Source organism: Trichoplusia ni, chromosome 9 (assembly GCF_003590095.1).
Source record: "Trichoplusia ni isolate ovarian cell line Hi5 chromosome 9, tn1, whole genome shotgun sequence".
NCBI classification, from domain to species: Eukaryota; Metazoa; Arthropoda; class Insecta; order Lepidoptera; family Noctuidae; genus Trichoplusia; species Trichoplusia ni.
Genome location: NC_039486.1, coordinates 14,694,364 through 14,716,060, shown reverse-complemented (window position 1 = coordinate 14,716,060; position 21,697 = coordinate 14,694,364). Strand labels below are relative to the sequence as shown.

Below are 21,697 nucleotides of genomic sequence, written 5' to 3'. Positions count from 1 at the left end.
GTGTAAGTTGTGGAATATTGTTACTTTCAAAAGCTTATAATGTTAATCGACTTCTGTAACTGACTATACCAGAGTCAGTTAGATAATAATAAGTCAGCATTCCATTATCAATGTGTCTACATTATTTATGTAAGACAATTAGGTTACTAGTTTAGAATTTGATTAAAACCGCTTCGAACGTTGCGTTAACATTTAATTGAAATTGTTATTTTGATGTAGACTACAAAAACAGTTACTAACGTTTCTGTTCTTCACAGTTGGACATCGAGGGGATAAGGATTCAAACAACAACATTATAAAAATCACAGTCGTTTATTTAATAATAAATACTGGTAATTAGGATAGACATAGAGATTTACGAAAAAATCTTTAGCGTAATGAAAGGTACTTTAAAATACTAATTAAATACCTAAGAATGTTGAGTACATACAAGTTGATATCGCCTACGCGTGATGTTACAAATAAATCATAAAATAACGTATGAATAACCACTAAAATAACTTAAAAGTTAAGTCATGGGCCCGATCTCCTATAAAACCTTAACGACTATCCCCTATGGGTACGTATAAACAATCTATACTTTATCTGCGTACTAAAAAGCTAAAGTATTTCGAAAACTATTTTTATTATTATAACTACGAACTTGCTATCAGAATCCGTGATGATCAAAGATTTTTGTAATAGAATCGGACTTAAGACTGTTGAGCTAAACGGGGCATACCCCATTAAGTACATCCCTAATATCGAAGCATAGCTAGCAGTGACAACACGCTCATACTGAAACTACTCCCATTCGAAACACGCGAGCCTGAACAACTCATCAACCACACAAAGCTCAAACCAACTTAAAACATAATAATTTATTCTTAGGAATGATTCATAATATCCTTTTGGTAAACAGACTCCACCGAACCAAGATTCACTTAACTCCGATTCCATCAAAATCGACAAATTTAATGAAAATATCATCGCCAACGAAGCTTATTGTTTTGTGCATGCGCCTACTGCATCATCTTCAATTTGAACCTTAGAACTAAGTAAGAGATTACCCTAATGAAGACGAACAGCGCACTGAGGGCGCCCACATCGATCCAGAAGTTCGCCTTATCCATCGTCATTTCTTTCAGGAACAGGTTAGGGTTCCTGAAGTGGCAGTAAGCTTCGGAGCAATGGAGTTTCTCTCTGCCGAAGCCGTAAACTGAGAGCATGGCGCCTTCGAAGCCGTATCGGACGTAGCTGAGGTAAGTAAGCCATTGCAAGTAGCTGGGTATCGCGTTGAAATTGACAAAGAACCCTGAGAAAAGTACTACTGGGATGGTAGTGACTGGTCCAAGGTAGACCCCGGTCTCGATCTTCATTGCGGCCCCGATGAGCAGACCGAGAGACTGCGCCACCAGGGCCGTGAGGATGTTGATCGTGGTGAACATGAGCACGCGATCCGTTTGCATCGGCTGGCCCGTCATGAAGTACACTATCATCACGTACACGCCGCTGAATACAATCTGGAATGAGAGATGAAGTTTTAGATCGGTAATTATTGATATTGTTCGATATTTTGTGTTGGCCTTGCAGGTCTATGCATGGATTTGTTTGCACGAGATGCACGTTTGACTCTAACGCTTACGAAGTACCAATGTGTCTATTTCAAAGTTATATTCAACGAACTTTCTTAATTATTTTAAGACTCAGTGAGCATAATAATATGTACTTTCTTAATTATTCTATGACACAGTGAGCTACCGTGATGAACAATGCTCGATCCTTTTCTATATGGTAAGAGGCCCAGGCCCAGCAGTGGGACGTGTATAGGCTGGTTTTATATTGTTTAATTGATATAACAAATTATTTTACACTATAAACATTTCGGAACAAATAAATTTAAAAAAATGTAGTTACCTGGAACGGTAGATCCGCCATTGTTTTAGCGAAGTAGAATGCTTTCAGGGAGTACCAGTAGTTCAAATGCTCTCTCACAAACACGCTCATCTCAGTTGGGACTGGAATAGAAGAAAACAAATAAATCAGTGCTATTTTTTTACTTTGTACAGTTACTTATTTTGTTGTAAGGAAACCAAAAAAGTACTCACATGTTAAAATAGTAGGCATCATAGCAGTAAACATAGTGAACATCACAGTAAAGAATATACATCCAGCGTTGCTCATCACTTTAGCAGCATCCCTTCCGATGTCGTAGTACAGGAACCCGATCAGCAGACCAACCACCGTATGCGAACACAGCCTTAAATGCGTCAACATTTGATCACGCAAAATGCTCCTAAAAGTCCGTTTCAATAAGATCCAGAATTGCTTCCAGCCTGATGTTGGGAATCCCGTCTTGATCGGTTTCTTCGTGAAGCTTTCGCTGGAGTCTAAAAGTGAAGTAGTGCAGGTCACTGGTGCGAGGTTTGTGGAGTTCGGTAGTGCGTTCTGCTTTTCGGGGTTTAGGACTGGTTCGGACATGTCTATCACAGTGCAGGTTGGTTTGTCTGAAAAATTAGAGATCTTTGTTTGAAGAACAAATGGAATCATGGATTTCTAAATACTATAAGGTTTTTGCCCGGAGTATTTCCTTAACCGAAATATTTTTTTCGTTTTGGAGCATGGTGCATATCTTTGAAATGCTAGGGGACTAAATATTACCGACAATTTTTTTTTTAAAAAGTATGTTAACATTTTTTAAATTGGTTTATTTACCTACACATTGTCCTCAAGCAAACGTTGAATAAAAACTATAAAAGTTAGTTTTACTTACACCATAAGGTACTTAGAAAATGGCTACACTGATATTGACTCACCTATCACAATAGCTAGCGCCTCAGCCTTCTGAGTATTATTCTTGCTGGTCTGGTTATTATAGTTCATGTTCTGAGGTACAGAGGATGATGTGGATGATGAAGACGAAGACTGGCCGCGGCCGCAGTTGCCCTTGTTCACTGCCATCACCAGCTTGTGGACCCAGTCTCCATGCTCGCCTGTTGCTACTTCCATCACTGCAAGAACGATGCATTTATTAGAATTAGGCCGCTGGGCTGATAGTTTTTGATGAATATCGAACGTTCTTTGATGTAATATGTACCTATAGGTTTGTATAGATAGAGCCAGACTAAAATGAAATCATGTTAGGTTAATATAGTCGCACGAGGTTATTATTTGATAGGTTTCTTAAGGTGGCGTTTGACTTTACAGTACTTTACACCTTATTAGTTATGGAATGTCTTGCCGGTTCTTTTGCATAACAATATCAATTTGAAATCGAGTACAAGAATAATTAATTTATTTACTTATAGGTTTTGTTTTTTTTTTTGGATTGACTATTTTTATGTTAGCGATTAAACAATTAAAATCAAGTAACTGAATTCATACAAGTGCTTTCACATTTTACAATAGCTTTGTTGAGAGAGAAAATAGTTAAAAAGATTAAAATAAATCCATTAAAAGGTAGAATTCATGTTTTCTATTCAGACTATCGTTTCTATGTCATGAACATTCTCAGCTGTGTTTACATCGCTAGCTGTATTTAAAAATAATGTTAAACTAATTTAACCTTCATAATACACACGAAGTCATCCTATATCATTATGACATGTTACGATATTTTTTCCTGCAGTTTTTATACTCAGTTAATTTAGCGGTCGATCGTTGTAAATCTACTGAATAAAAATGTGAGAAAAAACTTATACGCCAAGCGATATTTTAGTATAAGTGTCGTTACTTGTTAATTTGATGTCTAACAAGAAAAAATATTTGCTGATGCATCACTGGAACTTCTAAATTGTTCGTTCATAGTTTTGTATGCCTCACAAACAGCCGTCTGTATCAAATGAGAACAAACTAGTTGAGCCAATAAAGCAAAGTAATTTATACCGAGCTCGCTTCCAACTCCAGCTGCAGTATACACCTACTGATTTATAAACGATAGAAAATATACACGTCTGTCTAGACCATAAAAAAGAGTTCTAAGAATTTCGTGTTTTGGTGGTACAAAAACTATTAAAATTACATCTTTGGTGGAGTATCGACCAAAATTGGGTTACCGACTCAAAAAAATTAAATCGGCCTCCTAATTTTCTATAAGAACACAGGTGCGTGCTTTGGGAGATTCCATAAGCCTAATTAGGACTAAGAATAACCGAACATGTTTGCTTTAGCGGACCATAATTATTATGACCTTACATGTTAAGCGGCAGTTCTGAGAAATAAATACAAATAATGGCCGACCAATAACAAGAATAAACCTTTTGTTAAAGGTTTTGTAAAAAAAAACGTTCGAAAAATATCACTAGCCGCAAGGTAACTTGAGAGAACTTAATTGTACTTGAGTAGTATATTATACATATTAAACTTACCGTAATCAGCAGGATTGTGGTAGCTCGGACAGTGAAGACCCATTGACGACAAGAACGGCACTAAACCACTAACCCGCCCCTGGTATATACACTGCCCTTCGGCCAACGTGAACAAAAAGTCGAACATCTCGAAAAGCCTTGCGGACGGTTGATGTATAGTACATATGATAGTTCTACCACCGCGCGCCAACGACTTCAGCAGCGATATGCACTGGAAACACGAGGAACTGTCCAGTCCCGATGTTGGCTCATCGAAGAACATCACAGGTGGGTTGTTAACTAACTCTAAAGCTATGGACAGCCGTTTCTTCTGGCCGCCTGATAAGTTTATAGTTCTAGTGTCCCCAGCTTCTACGAGCCCTAACATTTCCAGAATCTCGTCTATCACGATCTTCTTGGCAGTGACAGTCATGTCCTTTCCTAGTTTCAGATTCGCCGACACGTTCATGGCCTCCCTCACAGTGAGATGCGGCAGCAGACAGTCGTCCTGCATGATGTAACAAGACAACTTTCTGAACCGTCTCAAGTTTCGCTCCTTTCCGTTAATGAGGATCGATCCGCTGACATTGGACGTTCTGAAAGTGGAAAATGTTTCGTTAACACTTTTGGCTTCAAATCAAGAATAGGAATTCCGACAGTTTACATCATTCGATGGAATTTAGGACTCGTTGTCATTAACGATTCATACAGAAACAACAGGAATTGTGTCATGACCTAGTATGGCAAGGTGTCCGTTACTTTTGTGAAAAGAACTTCTCTATAATTATAGTCTTTATTTAAAATAAAGTACTCTAAAATATTTTGTGGTATCTAGATAGAAACAGTTACTTACTTGTATCCCGCTAATATGTTCATGAGCGTACTTTTCCCAGCCCCAGAAGGTCCCATGATGGCCGTAAGTTCTCCAGATCTGAATGTACCATTTATACATTTGAGCAAAGCTTTATATCCCCGCTTTCTGCCCTCGCTGACCGAATATGAAAGATCAGAGAACTCGATGTCCACAGGTGGGCGTTTGGGCAAGTGTGTGAGCGTGGCCATCGGCTTCTTCTGGTCTCCGTACCCGTTGGGTATCTTTGGAAGACCGGTCATCGCTGTTGTGCCGGCACCACCGTTGCAAAGGTTAATTTGGGAACCCCTGAAACAAATATCATAAGGATATTGATTAAATACAATCGAAATTCGACAGCCACATATTTCAAAGGTCAGCTACGGTGTAGTAGTAATGCCTATTGGTAGCCCTATACTCATTCAATTAGGTAGCTACCGAAGTGTAAATAATAAATTTGAGGAAAGTCAATATTTCCAGTTTGTATATACAATAAAACGTCTGAATCACCTCACAGCAAGCTTCGCATCGAACTGATGGTAATCGAAACACTAACATGGTTTATATAGACCATATGATAATACCCAGTATTATGACATTTTGGATGCAAATAAATTTACATTTAAGTATTTGATCGTTTTTTCCGTTCTGGTGTATTTTAGTCCCTCGTTTTAAAGTATGTAGTTTTGCTGCCAATATCCATTTGTTAAGGAAAAGATGAGGCTCCCCTCTATTCTCGAGGGTGTCGTGGAGGCAGCTAAGAGATTGTGTTAACAGGGCGGGTGACACCAGCCTCTAATACGCTTATAACAGCAAGCGAACTACGACCCGCTTGTCGGGGTGGTAATCATAATAAGATTTCTTTAGCGAGTCTAGGTTCAAGATAGTGTCTTTTTAAAGAAACTTGGGAAAATGTTAAACTGAGAATGGTGGCTATTAAACTCTTGGTTTATGTGTTTTCTTATGGCTACACTACAGTGATACTAAAGGAGGTTGTTTAATAACGGAACACTACAATTTATACGTCGCATGTTTGAAATGTTGTCCGCGTGGAATTCTCGGATGGTAAATATATGTTGCTAAAGGTTTGTCATGTTCTCTGTACAAACGTGAAATTGTTCATAATTGTCTCGAACAGACATTTCAGAAATGTTTGCATAAATTCGTGATGTCGTGTCAGTTATTCAGTCATCTATAGCAAACTGGACAGTTGCCAAGCGGCGTAGATATTGCGAAGCGGAATTCAATGGACTAATGTTTTTTGTGAAGTAAAAAACGGAAGATTCTGGAGTTTAAGTTGATGAAGATTGAAGTGTTGTGAACAGTTATTAGCGAACAATATATATTGACGTTTTAAATGCGTGCTGAGAGGTTAATGCACTCATTAAATATGATGCATAAATACTACAAGAAATAAAGAAAAATAAACCTAGTATGCAAATGAAAATGTTCTTAATTTAAGTAGTGTTTTGGTTTGACTTACGGACAACGTACATCGACCCAATGCAATCGAAAGACTATTAATAATATTTTTTATTGACATGATGCCCTTAACAAAAATGATATAATTCCTGGGTCACTAAGCGATATTATTGTTTACGTAAGAGACCAAGGGCGGGTCGCAATTCACGTAATAGGAGTGTTCCATTCAATTATATTCTAACAACACGGAAACAAGATATTTATGTGACAATAAGATCACTGAAAACTTTAATAGTATTTCTTGATAGTTCTTACTCTATCTTAATTTCTTCCCAAAATGTGCATTCAACATTATTTTAAATCTTGATGTATATTCTTCATTTTAAAAACGCTTTTCAGTAATTTCAAATTCCGATTATGTTTTTCTAGGTCAGTCAGACTGTTTTCACGTCCATGGTCAGAAATTAAAATACAATTTTGATGTTTGACGTCACGTAACGGCTTACTATTCACAAATTCTGTCTGAATATTGCATCCGGTTGATTCCCGTTATGAATAATGTGAATAAATCCGCTATTTGCTTGTGAAAGTACATTCATCATTCGCGATGACGTTGGGAATTTGAAAAATGGGTGAGTTCGTGACGTCAATGGCATGGATTTGTTTTCACATGAAGACTCAATGAAAACTAGATCGACCCAGTATTAACGAGTGCGCTTTCTTCCCAATCTCTTTCAGCTTAAAATGGAACCAGAGCAAATAGAACGTAAAAATTATAATAGTGCTCAAATTCTTAACCAAAATCCAGTTTATAATAAATCTAGGGATTATCATTTAGTTGCTATGCTATGTCAACCATAACCACAGCCTTGAGGTACACCATCTAGGTAAAGACCTTGCGATGTTTTTCCTCCACCCTTTTGACTTAGCGTGTGAACGCCATGACAAATACTAATGATACTAACAACATTTAATAAATAATCTTGTGTGTAAGTTCCATGGCTGTGTTTTTAATGTAATGGAAAATATTATGATGAACCAGTGACCAGTAACCAATCGTTGCAACATTACTCATTCTTTCTTTATAAATTGTACACACTGTTTGTGTTCCGCTTATAAAATATTATCCTATTACACAAGTTTGTTTAACCCTGAACTTGTTTTAGCACGTAAACGATCTTCTTTATTAACATCATCTCCAGCCACGGTCTAATCAATTGTCTTTCAAATATTCAGTTTCCTTAAAACAATAGCATTTACATTTTGAACGAGATCCGTAGCAAACATTATTAGAGGCGTCGGCTTGGTTTGCTCAAACGAGTCTCGCCCCTCCCATTACTTAGTTCGTTAATTTCGTATGATACCACACTTACAAGGCTGGGCCTTGTACCGCTCGTTACACTTAACTATGTAGTTACTGAATTTTGCTTTGAACAGCTGTAGTTTCTATCTATTTCTTAAATTTTCCTTGTGTAAATTTTAGAATTTACTATGAAGATTTAACAATCTAACGTTATCGTCGCTGAAAAATATGATTTGACATAATCGTCAGGTTTAATGTCAGTAAATAGTGTAACCAAATTAACTCAAGACTAACTACATGTAAATTACAAATCTGAATATGAAAACTCATGATGATATCAAATAGTTTCCTCTAGGACATTACGACTGGAATCACTATCATATAAGCCGGCACACGCCTGCTGCGAGCAGACCTTGCCATTAATTTTTATAACGGAGACATTGTTACGTCGCTTTCATCAAATGGTTTGTGTGTCCTTTGCCAGAACATTAGTTAGTAATGACCGTCACGCATTGAATGCACGTCTTAGTATTGAGTAGTTTATCTCAAGAATCTATTGAATTTTATTATTTGAGTTTATATTTTCTAGTGGTATTGTAGAGTTAAATTTTAAGAACAGATTACAAAACACAGTCGATTTTTTTAACAAATACTTCTACTAATACTAATAATTTAGGACTCTGGTCGAGCCCGAAACTAGTAAGACCTCATCAAAAAAGTGAAGCTTCGTCAAGAACATCTACTAAAATTCTACTACACGACCACCATCTATAAAAACCATCTATACTAACTAAATATAAAATTTTGCAACAATTACACAGTAAAAAATCAGATAAAAAATAATTCTGTTACAGAACATGCAATAAAAACAAATGTAAGTAGTACCAAAAGTTTAGTGGGTGACACTCCAACAAGATTAAATACAAGACGGTCATGTAAAGCACGGATTTAGTGACGTCATCACACAAGGGAAGCCACTGAAGTGGGTCTCGAGAACACGGCAGACTCTGAATGACTTGCTGTTCGATGAGAATATTAATGAATGTTTTACTGAAGACCTACGTCTTTGGGAAGTTACATTGATTTTAAGTGATCCCTCGGAATTTATTATTCAACTTTGTTTGAGAGAGGGGCAGTAGGTACTACTAAAAGATTTCGTTACAGAGACTGAAGTGAAATGTCTATTGTAAAAATAGTTCTAATTTGCTTTGTCTCAAAAATCCTTCCAAAAACTACCTTTACTTCCATCATATCTTGCACTGTCTTCGTTTATCTGTGTAGTAAGTAGGTACCCTCTAAACTATGTACAATAAATAGACAGTAATTTCCCTTCATGAAGTTATTTTCATACACTTTGTATAAATAGCACTCCCTCAGTGTCGACAAGTAAAAGTAATATCGTACTCGTATGACGTAACGAAGAAAAACACGTAACGATGTTAATTGCAGTAATTAAAAGCCAATCGTAAAGTGCTGAGGGAGCGCTCAGCACTTCGATCTCAATTACATGTTAGCTATCAGTAGACGGACTAACTATGTAGTTACACTTACAACACTAACACCTTTAGATCTTAGGATGATGTCGATTTATAAACTAAGATGTATACAGCAACTGCAAATAGTTGGGAACTTCGTTTGTATTGATACATTACCTCATTTGGTTAGTAATTAAGAAAAAAAGATAACAATTCAATTTTGAGACATGAAGAAATGAACCTTTTTTACCACACGGAGTATAATAATTATTATTTATGACCCCGGTTTGGTCCGAAACTAGTCGGCTGATCTTAACAAATACTTAGGCGGGAGTAAACCGTTTTATATGAAAAATTATGAATTCGCTTTACGAAAATAATTCATTATTCTTACTTTAAAACCTATACAATAAGAGATCTGGAATAGTGGCAGTAAAACAGTGACAATCCGCAACTTCTTCTACATTAAAAACTAGGTATAGTTTTCAAGCCACGTCAATTGAAATCAATCGATAGTAATTACTTTAACAAGTCTGACTGGACTTTATTACAGGGTTATTATATCCAGGAAAATGCTTAACAATTTCACCTTTTAAGTATATCTTTTCCGTGACCTTGAAACATGAGATACTCTTACTAGTTCCATAGTTCCAAAGCTATATAATAAATGGATTGTTTGATATTGATGGTCGCTGGGTTCGGCAGAGTTCTGGCTGGCTGCCAGCAGGGGGCGCTGTCTGGCAACTCACTACCCTTACGTTTACGCTAGGTTACAAAAGGGATGGTAATTTAACCCCCCACTGTCCCTCGTGTCCCTAAGGACCGAATATATATAGATTTTAATTAAAATTTTCAAGGTCATATTAAAATATTTGGTCAATGTATGTTTGTAGGTAATCTTCTGAATAATATGTATTTTAACTTATACGTTATGACAGTTAAAACGAAACAACGTTTGCGGATTTTCTCATGACTAACAATGGGTTTAATTAGTTGATTTCAAATTTGTTTGTTTTATGAGGCCTATTAAATGTACGATGTAATGTTTTATTTTTAGTATAATTATATCCGCAACATTAAACTCCTGTGTTAAACTTAGCCACAACTTTTTGTCTCCTAGTAAAAAATATGTCTTACTGTGTGTAATAAAAATAAGCATAAAAAACCTGTTAACCTGTTCAAATCGCATAATGGCAACTGAAAATAATACATCTTGCCTTCAGAAAACAAATCAACATTTTAAAAAAACATTTTCAAGATGTCGTCGCCGTCGAGCAAAAAGTAGTTCAAATAGACGCAAACAAATCAGTTCAATAAGTGTTAAATGTTAGGTCAATTGTATGCAAAACTCAAATGGACGAGTGTCTCGAGACCGCAGAACCTGACTGACCCAAAAAAACAGCGGCATAACAACCAATAATATATTATTCATGTTGCCATAATAATGTGTACATGGACATGTCATACGTAAGCCGCTGACGTCTGTAGGAGCAAAAAACTGCTAACTTCCGGATGTATCCCGATATTTAAGTTCCCACTATTTTGAGTGTTGGTCAGTAGGGAATTGATCCGGGAGAGTTTGGCTTTCATTCTGTTTGTCACAAGCAAAAAACAACTGATTGATAATGTCATCTATTTTGAGCAGTAAAAACATAAGAAGCTACAAAAGAGGTGAGTTTTTATAAAGCATTTTAATTTTTATAGTGTGTTTTTAAGACAATTCAATTCAATATTTACAAAGCTATCATAAAGATGTAAAGATTAAGAACAGTCACCTTTATTAGTCAAATATATACTTTAAGAATGTCACTAGAACATTATGTCCTTAAGATGAGTGCAACCATAGGTAGCAAATATTGAATTTTTACATCTCATTCATTTTTTGCAAATTTCCGTGTGCTGATAAAAAAAGTGAATCCAAAATTTATTTATTTGAGTGAAATAGTTCTTTTATCTTGTAGGCATTAGCTACTAAGTTCAGTACCCATACCATGAACTTTTACACGTTGCCTTCGTGAAAGCGAGACCCCAACATATACTCGTAATATAGTCAGTCGTTCTGCATCAACCTCTCTTAGCACAGTAACATCTACAATATTTGTATTGCACTGTCCTCATTACTCTAATAATACTAAAACATTGTTTCAGATCAACAAAAATGTTATTTAATTTCGTTACATCCTAACAGACCTTTTTTTGTTTTTCAGAAAGTTGTTATGTAACCCGAAATTGGATTCCGTCCCTTTTTAGGTTTGAGTTTAGTATTCTCTCCCCATTCTTTTGGGATACCTAATGTCTGTGTGTTTATGAAATTGTGTAACTTCATAAAATGTTTGATCAAAGGTTTTCACGGTCTGTTAGGTAAAGACCACCATTACTTTGTCAAGGTACGTAGTTTTTTTTTTAAACAATTTAGAGGAAATGACCGAAAATGTTTACCGCAAACACATCATTGGTTTACTTAGAGTAACGTACATAGTGAACTGAAAGTTTAAGTGGTTTCATAAAACATAGTTAAAACTCGTTTTATCCATACAGCAGATAATGAAATAAAAACCCAACCCACCCGAAAAACTACATCCAGTTTTTAGGAAACAACACAATCAAATTCAACAATACGTCATCAAATCCCTACAACGAAACATAAAATCCTAAATATATTTACCCCAACAACTGTCCATTGTTGAGCTGTTCCGAGTAGGGCGGCGACTTGACCTGGGCGAAGGTGACTTTGTCATTGAGTTCCCCGCGGCTGCCGCGACCCATCAGCGGGAGGTGGATCTGGGTGCCTTTCGACTCCATCTTGAGGCCCGACGTCATCGCTGCATTAACATCGTGTGATGTTGGGCCCTGGAAACAAGTGAAGATAGGAATTAGTCTTGAGAAACCAATAAGCTGAAATTCGTCCTTGGGATACTTGTAAGTAAATACTTCAAATTATGGTGTCTGCAAAGTCCACGCGTTATGAGGAATTCTTAGATTTAGAAGTCAAGACTAGTCTGATTTCCACAATATCCTTGCAAGTGGACCTAATCCACCACTTACTATATTTCCTTAAAAAACTTTAGGGCAGCTTAAATACAAAAATAAAATAAGCGAACTACTAAATATTATTTGCTAAACTCTTTAAGACTTAAAAGAGTCTTTATTTGAATTTGACCTGCGCCCCTTATCGATCAAGTTCTTTCGTTGATGACGTCTACAAAACGACACTTGCAAAGCCACAAACATATTTAAGTCGCAATAAAAACTTGTTATTTTGTCTGCTCGGGTCTTGGGTATACGAACTTTTTTTTTATTGTAATAAGATTCTCGGTATACTTCGTTGATCTTAGTTGAACTCAATCTTTAGTTAACAGACTTCTAAGCAAAAAACAGCGAACAACGTCTGGTGATGCAACTGCTTAAATTAAAAATAAGATCCAGATTGAAACGGTTTAGAAAATGAAGATTAAATATAGTAATAATAAATCTTTTAGTTTCAAACTATAAGCCAAAATATTTAGATATCAACTGACACCTAATCGACAAAGATTGATTAAGTATTAAACTATTTTGGTCATAGATAATTTTGAATATTTCTTGAGAATCTTGTCTGAACGTCTTCTGCAGTAATGCATCGAATCGAAAAAGGTTTAATAAATCCAACTTCGATGATTTATGAAAACAAAACTTGATGACAGATATGCGCTCATTGGGTGTACCTTCTTGTAAATTACTATTTGCATAAGAATCGTCAATGAAGAGTGAAAAACTAAGATCGAGAAAATAATCACCGATTGTAATCTCAAACGTATAACAAAACTAGTATTACATAAAACAGCAGAATCTATTGTATGACAAACGTGAGAACATGGCTTTACTTAACGTAATAAAAACCTCGGTTACAAAACAGACTAGAGTCATAAGCCGTCATCGCTATCAGTAACATTGGTGCCAAAGCATCGCCAGACCGCAATCATTTGGCACTCGTCGAAGGGTTTATAACACGTATTAAGCTGCCAACCCCTTGCTAGCATCAGCGACCTTCAAAGTTAATGAGAACGTGCATTAACTGGTAATAGATGGTAATACCTGCTTGAATGATCTGATATCAATGGATGTCAGTGAACTAAATGCATTACATGCAGACATAATCGTGAAGCTATGGATGTGATTTGATGAGCTGATATCTGAGTGTGTTTGTCACGTGTCAGAAAACACGAAAAAATAATAATGGTTTGGGCAAGCAGATACGGAAAATAAATATAAGTATATGTATGTGAAACTAATTTGTTGAAGAAAATGTATGCTAACTAGCACATTCCAACAAGGCTATTTATATTAAATGAAGTTCCTCTTACAACAACCTCTTTATCATAATCTCTAAGAATTCTCAATATAAAAGTCGTATTCTGAACGTAGTTATTATCTAGGTATATAAAACGAGGCCGTGAAACAAATGTTTTAAAAATACTTCAGTCTCTCGTTCTGAAAGCGAGCACTTTGCAAAATGCCATAACAAAATGAATGTATCAACATAACCTTCCAAATAAACCCACCTATGGTTATATAAAACTGTTTCCTTTCCTAGAATAGAACAAATTTAATAAGAGCTATGACGTCAGTCGTCGGAGACTATGACCGACACTTATGTCAGACGTAAGAGTATCTATTGACGTTAAAATTTATAGGCTGGGTAATGCTAACAAAATTGGAAGTGTAATGGATTGGACAAACAAGGAATTGCTTAAGGTTCTCCAAGAAATGGCGAGGTATTATCAGGATTAAAAGTACTAATTCGATTAGGTAACACACACATGGAAATGAAAAAAAAATGAAGATTGCAACTAATTTGGTACATATATGACGAGATCTTTAATAACACAGAAGTCTCTTATCGAACGAGAAATGCTACCAAAAGATAGGAGCACTTGAAGGTCAATAAAGCAGTAATGATATATCAATAGGGAAATATCATTTGATGGATCAATAATTTTGGCTTTCGTTTACAATTCTCACGACAACTTGATAACATTAATGATTTTATTATTCTTTTAACAACTTTTTGCTGCAAAAGTACAACTTAAATGGACAAATTTAACTCCTGCCTTCCCAAAGGTGCGTGCTTATAAATGTGTGAAAGAAAATGGAGTTCCAGGCTGTTGCATAGTTTCTTACTACTCCATTATGTACGTAAGTGTTTCAGTATTCGCAGGTACAGTTACCAAGTGTTATCCTGAATGGAACTTCGCTTTAGCTTGTACTCCCCTTTAAAATATGTATCAACCACTCGGCCGGCTCTTCCGAGCTGGCACGTAAAAATATAGTTACAGTACTATTTTTGTTATGACCAGGAAATTAAATCTTGTTTAGTAAATTGAAAAGGTAATTTCGGAAGTCAGGGTGAATCTTTAAATAGATGTTATGAAACATCGTGTAAACGTAAATGATTTTTATGGTATTTTTAGTACTGAAAATGTCACTGCCCATTACGGTAATGATCGTACAAATCCACTTGAAAAGAAAAAAAGAAAAGTGGTTTCCAGTGCAAACGTATATATAAGAGTCCATATGTAGAAATAGAATAGTATAGAAGCAATATAAAAGCATTGTATAACATCCCACGTAACTAGTGGATTGTATGAAAGTGATTGTTGACCGACGATGCAGATAATCACATTGCACTGCCCACACGGTCCGTGCCAGTTTCAAACTAACGAAATTCAATTTGTCTGCTCATCTTTTTTATTGGAAACAGGTTGAACAAAGGTTAAACGGTTCGTGGAAAAGATATAATCGTGTAAAACTGTTGGAACCCGTAGGTCGACATTTTACAAGAAACCGCCTTATCTTATCTAAGCAACTGGCAATTTTTGAGCAAATTGCCAGTTGTTGAAGCAAATTTTAGAAGATTCCGAGGTATTTTTGATTTTCTCACAAATTGTCGATATTTCCATAAATTAATTCCTCCCTTCAAAAACATTTGACTTCAAGGAACGAGGTTTGGAAACTAATGAAGTATGCAGGTAAGCAAAACTGAGATCAAAATTTTCTTCTAATTAGGCTCCATGCTTCGTTTTCAGTCGACGAGGCTTCTTTGTATTGCGGCTTTGAGGACTAGGGGAGGCTGCACAAGAGGTTACAGAAGCATTCTTCATATCACTACTAAGACACGTTCCGACTTACATATATTATGTGGATCCATGTAACACGCTTCACATTTTGAATGAAATGTGGTGCAGTAGCAAACATAAAAAATCTTATTTTTGGAAAAGGTTGAAATTTTTCACTAGTCCAATTTTTTGATTTGGATCTGGAACAAGCTTTCGACCCTTTGTCTTATTTATAACAATGTTAAATTAATTACTAAAGTTGCTCTACCGAAAATAGCATTTCCTTCGAAAGAGTACTAATTGGAATTAGTGTTAATGTTCTCTTCCCTAACTCAATTACATCGTCGAGGCTAATTTCGTTTAATTTTAGAGTATCAGTTTATCTTCTTAAACAAAGTCCAATAGAAGTAGTAGAATTTGCAAATATTAACCAAGTTTCGATAATGACGTTGCCGGCGTACTTTCGACTGTCTTAAGGATGTTCAGTTACATTCATACTCCAAATTTTCTCGTATCAAAATTAATTCCTCCGTTCTGTTAGACCATGAAGTGGCTAACACACATACTCGTAAATACTCCCAAATTTTCCCCGTTATAACTATTTTGTGAAGCGTCTTATAAACAGTCTCACTGACTCAGTCCGCAAACACGGAGATAATCTATGATTCGTCATTAGTATCATAAACCAACGTAACGAAAACAACATTCGTAAGCGCATTGACATCTCTATTATCATCTGCGTTAATTAAAATCTTGTACAGCATTGATAAGGCTTGTAAATAAGCGACTGTGTCAGTAGACGAATTGATAACATTATCGTACAAGCTTCCTTTGTTAGGTATCTGATAGCGATAGCAATTTTCATCATTTTTATCTGTTTCATATTTGATCTCGTTAACTGAGTTTCTTTCACTTTAATTAGCTTATTTACTGTATATTTCTTGGAATCGTTGGTCGTTCATTTGAAATACTGCTGTTGCTTAACTGTCTTTCCTTTAAACGATAAGTACAATTATTATTGACACAACATATTATTGACTCTCTGACCGTCCGCCCGTCAACAGGTTCTTTTTCCTTTTTTTTTCGCTTAAACGGATTCTCAGTGCAGATGTAGTTATAACGTCTTCACAAAAACACGTCGTTGCCTTCAATTGCAGGTGACATATGTTTGTTTCATGACGGAGATATACTTTTACTAAATAGGCTGCTAACATTGCAATATGTTTTCCAAAACCAGGTTGTTGATTCGTTTCTATATTAGTAATTATTATAAGTATCATAGGAGGTATTTTCGTTCAGGTTATTATTAATAGAAAATTTTCCTGAGATGGTTTTCTTAGAAAGTAGAGCGTGGATACGTTATCATTCCAAGAAAGGTAAAAGATATGGCATTATTACATAAATGTCAAAGGTCTTACCTAAAAGAACCAATATTCCTAGCATATGCGGAAACTCAATTCTTAGTGTTAGAGCCCGCACTTCTTAGTGCCCTGATACCTTAATCTAAAACTTTGGTCGGAAATATAAGGGAAAATATTGTTGCATTTCTCATGTGGTAGTGACAGAACAAAGAAAGTCATTTCTATGGTCATATATTAACTATATGGAATGAAAAAGAATAATTTTCTGCTGTTCTCAGATTGTAAGGGATGATACCAATACTTGCAAAGGAAAAACGATCTTTAACTGTACTTAAATTGAGAAATCTAACGATGATTCACGTATTCCATCACGATGACAATTCTCCGTATTTTCATCAACTTCCGACGGCAAAAAGCAAGATGAAACGGAAAGAAATATTATTGTAATTAAGTAATTGTTATAAACAAAATATTTTCAGGAGACAGATTCTTGGCATACATCCAATAGATGTTTTTGTTTAAAAACATGCCAACATCCTCTTTCTATACCTTATGTACTCATAGAAGTTAATCCCTACTCTAGTTGATAACAAGCCGAATTACTCTAGAGATAATTATACCCAGATTAAGAGATACCTGTGGGGTGTTATCTAGTTCAGTCGTTCAGTCCAAAACTTCGACAGGTGTGGAGACGCCACTAGTAGGTACTCTGTCTCTGTTAATCGATTACAATATTCTGTTTTCATAACTTCCTGTTCATACAATCGAATTGTTTTTTCTTCCTTTTTCTCTTTATTTGTTTTGTGATTTTTATACACCCTTGCTGACCCATGCTGTCAGTACCAAAATTTGTTATGTTTTCTTTTAAAAAACATGGACCCTTTAAATTCAGAAAAAGCGTATGGTTTATACAAATGCATGCCCAGGGATCGAATCCTCGATACGTTGCTTCTAGTGGGTGTGGCTTGGTGACCTTATACTATCCGGCTATACGTGCACTCAGTCAACTAGTTCTAACGCTTGGAGAACCTACTTAAATTGTTAAACTTCCGCTAGCCCAGCATCAAGATCGTTTTCTAGCACAACTCGACTCAAGATTTAATCTGAACCTCGTAACATACAAGTAATAACACTTATTCGATAACATGCCGTAACCATGGATGTAGTAAACCGATATTACGTCCCACAGTTAAATAAAGTAACATACAAAGTAATTTTCATAGAAACTCGAAAGCCAAACCACATTGTTGAATATTACAATGATATTACCCATGTTTGGACCCATATGCGGTGCCTGAAGCCAGAACAGGATTACTTGTTTCGAAGAAGCGAGTTTCATAAAGAATTGGGTTACGTTCAACACTGCGCCCGTATTAGAGTTCCAATTTCCTTTGTAGATCAAAACACAGGTTAACCTAACCGGATTTTCGAATTAAGACCATAGTTTTGCATAAGCCACACGCAAATATAAAATGTAATTTTGTTTAATGTAGAATTGTGATTTCGGCCTACACTGATAACGACACACATTGCGAAAATTAATCTCGAAATATTAGTTAATCAAAATAATCCTCTGCCTATGTCCTTGGTAGATTGGATAAGTTGGTCAGTAATTAGAATAATCTACGTCATAATTCCTTGTGTGCGTGTAACTAGAGGATAAAACAGCAATGGATTTGCAACCTAGTCTTAATGTTGCTTATACTGTTACCTTTCTAAAGGAATCCGGCTTAGTAACAGTAAACCCTTTCTGGTATTGACTGCATAGCTACTGGATGTTACCAATACAGTCAACGATCGAGACAAAATCATTATTAACAAATGTGGCCTATCGATTGCGGCTTTTAGTACCATCGAATTTGACAAAATCAATGATATAACTCACTGTATAATAAATAGACAAAACATTGCTCTCAAGACTAAAAAATGAATTTTCGTACTAAACGACCTCCAAGTGTCATTGAACTTAACTGAACCACGAACGGTGCTAATTTGCCAATAAACAGTTGAAGGCTCAAACGCACAAGTTCAAATAAAACAATTTACCGTTAACTTAAAATGAACAATAGGTAGACAATAGTAATCTTCGTCCCCTAGCATTGCTGGGAAACTTAACAGGTTTCACTGAAGTTAGTAAACACGAAATTTCTGAATTAATCCATGGAACGCCATGTTGAAACATTCTTTGTACAAAAGATAAACATGCTTGTTGAAACAATCTATAGTGTGTCTTTAGAAATTTTCTTCCAGAGCGACCGATTTTATCTGGATCCGAGTTAATCTGGATCACGTTTCGCAAAATTTATCTCTATCTTCAAAATCTTACGCAGCCCTTATGGCTTGGGTTTATTCAATTTTTGAGGACCTTGGTTGGTTACCTCGCGATTAATTTAGCGAATATCGAGAGTATTTTATGACAGAGATAAAAGTACTGTCTATTTTTGTGTATTTAACAACAAACTCAATCAACCCAACCAATTTATTGAAAACGTGGTTTTCGTACCATAGAAATTAGATCGGAAATCGAGTATCAATATTTTTTTGCTGACTAACTAGAGTCAAAAAGGTCGTACATTATAGGGAACCTTTATAGAACTAAAGCTGTGAGGTCAAAGCTAGCCCACGTGTCACGATCAGCGCTTCTATTGATCCTAAAATTTATGTTCCTTTTAAGATTATTTAATGACTCAAGTCCTTGAGTTATATACACCAGTTCCGAAAACCGGTTCTCAAATATCAGGTTTTATATTCCGTTTTTATCACCTGCATAATTGGCAAGTGAAATATTGACCTGACCTTTCGAACTGCGAGAATGTCGTCATCCAATCATAAAATCCAGTAGATTGCATTATGCTTTAGACGAGGTTCTATTCTCTATGGATTCAGCAACAAACAGCATTGAAATGAGAAAATATAATTTGAGATTTGATATTAAGAATTAATACTTACGAAGCCGAATAGTTAAAGTGCTTCAAGGTCTATCATGATACTGTAAATTAACATCAGTATCATCATTCAAAGGTGACTGCTCAATGGTTAATGTTGTAAGTGGTACATTTAGTCGAAATGGTCCAACCTGTCCAATTTGTTGATGTCTTGAGGGTTAATTCGCTTAAAAACAATTTGGGACAGCAGACAAGGAACTCGGATCTTTATTACGAAAAAATTGGTTCCGTCTTAACCGAGTTCACGTAATTTCCGTGTCCATACAGATCGTGAACGAAAACTTAGTTACGACAAGTCTTCAGACAGTTTCGGGTCGTTCACCGAAAACGAATAATGTGATCGATTTGAGGTCATTATGTTTACTGATTAAATTAACTATGAATCAAGGGTTTCAATTGAAACGGAGAAGACTTGCTTTAGATCAGCATTGTCCATACATAGCATTAGCCTCACTCTTGGGTACTTATATCATCGATTATTAAAATCATTTTTATCATCAGCTGGCTCAGCGGGTTGACTACGGTTGCGTCCGAAATTTTGTCGGGCTATCCCGATAAACACGCGTGAGTAAACCGACATTAAATAAATAATTACATTATCTTTGAAAATCCAACTTTTATTTCTTTAAGTCAATTTCTAACTCAATCCTGAGCTTACTCCCAAGGGTCTAGTTTTTTCCTTATATCAATTTCCTATCCATAAAAGTGTCTTGATGTAAATATCCGGTGAAGGTTTTAGTTTTATAGACTTTCCTTTTTACTTGGGTTTATTCCCTAGGGTTGAGTATGAACTCGTCACTTTGTAACCCTCTCTGTTAGTTTTTGTTAAGAGGTTACTTAATCCATTCTTTTCTCAACATTCATCAAATATTTGACCTATATATAACATCTGTGTTATTCAAGTTGAGAAAGCAAGTCAAGCGTAGGGGTATAATTTTAATAATAACCGCGAAACTACTCCTAGCTTTCAAATTATTCCAGCTGATGCTAATCCAAGTTTAACTTTCGCACAGCACTAACTTTTACCATTAGCGTATACGTTGATTACTTAGGATCAAAGTCGAGACTTATTAGCGCTTTCAACCAAACTATTTTTAATACACGAACTGTCTTCTTCGTCGCTTCGTTTCAATCAATCAATGAAATACAATGGCCTATAAAAACATATAATTTACGGTACGGTGTTTTAACAACAATAAGTGCTAAATAACCGATATCGTGTCGTGAACTGATTGATTCGAAGCGTGTTTTTGATAACATGATTGCATGCCTGCTTGATATTTTAAGATAACATGTATTGTTCTTTGACAATTTAAATAACCGTGTTACGGTAGAAAGTTCAAGATCAAATCAGATTTATAATAACATTTGATTGATCAACGTATCGGCGATAAGGCAATACTTTGTATATCATAGAAGAGAGCTGACAACGATGTTGTCAATTATTGTTGCTAAAATGATAATTCGTATCACGTTTTGCAAAAACGAACAAATTAGAAATCGGACGACAATAATTGTACAGTATTCGCTGTCAATTGTTGCATTTGCAGGACATTATATTCGCACCTAAAACAATAGCAGACTTTATTTTAAAACCTAACAATAACTTTTCCACTTTTTGTTGTTTATTTAAAAACAAAATATTTGAATAAAGGACGGAAAACAAAAGAAGTGAATTCTGCTTTATGCCTGAACATAATAAGGGAAGTTCCGTATGGAATCTCGAACTAAGTTAAAACAATAAATTAAGTTCTCAACTTTGGTGGCCGGAATAATGTTGGTTAAAGAAGAAAAAGAAATATTCTTTGCTGACTGAAATTCTAAGAAATATTTCTTTAGATGGTTTCTTTCACAACGGTGAGAACAAATTCATTTTAATAAGGAAAACTATAACAACAACAAAATATCTTTCTGACACTGG

The 21,697-nt window shown here is 35.6% G+C and overlaps 1 protein-coding gene across 2 annotated transcripts in view; it reads right to left on the bottom strand.

Moving 5' to 3' along the window:
- Positions 1–293: 293 nt before the first annotated feature.
- Positions 294–21,697, bottom strand: part of LOC113497151 (ATP-binding cassette sub-family G member 4) — a 35,844-nt gene continuing 14,440 nt past the window's right edge. For both annotated transcript variants that reach the window (XM_026876550.1, XM_026876549.1), the window contains exons 2-8: positions 12,041–12,225; positions 5,179–5,484; positions 4,347–4,921; positions 2,796–2,990; positions 2,088–2,486; positions 1,897–1,997; positions 294–1,502 (exon numbers count right to left, since the gene is read on the bottom strand). In XM_026876550.1, the coding sequence (XP_026732351.1) occupies positions 1,002–1,502; positions 1,897–1,997; positions 2,088–2,486; positions 2,796–2,990; positions 4,347–4,921; positions 5,179–5,484; positions 12,041–12,195 (2,232 nt within the window). In that variant the 5' untranslated portion in view covers positions 12,196–12,225 and the 3' untranslated portion in view covers positions 294–1,001. The remainder of the gene's footprint in view (positions 1,503–1,896; positions 1,998–2,087; positions 2,487–2,795; positions 2,991–4,346; positions 4,922–5,178; positions 5,485–12,040; positions 12,226–21,697) is intronic.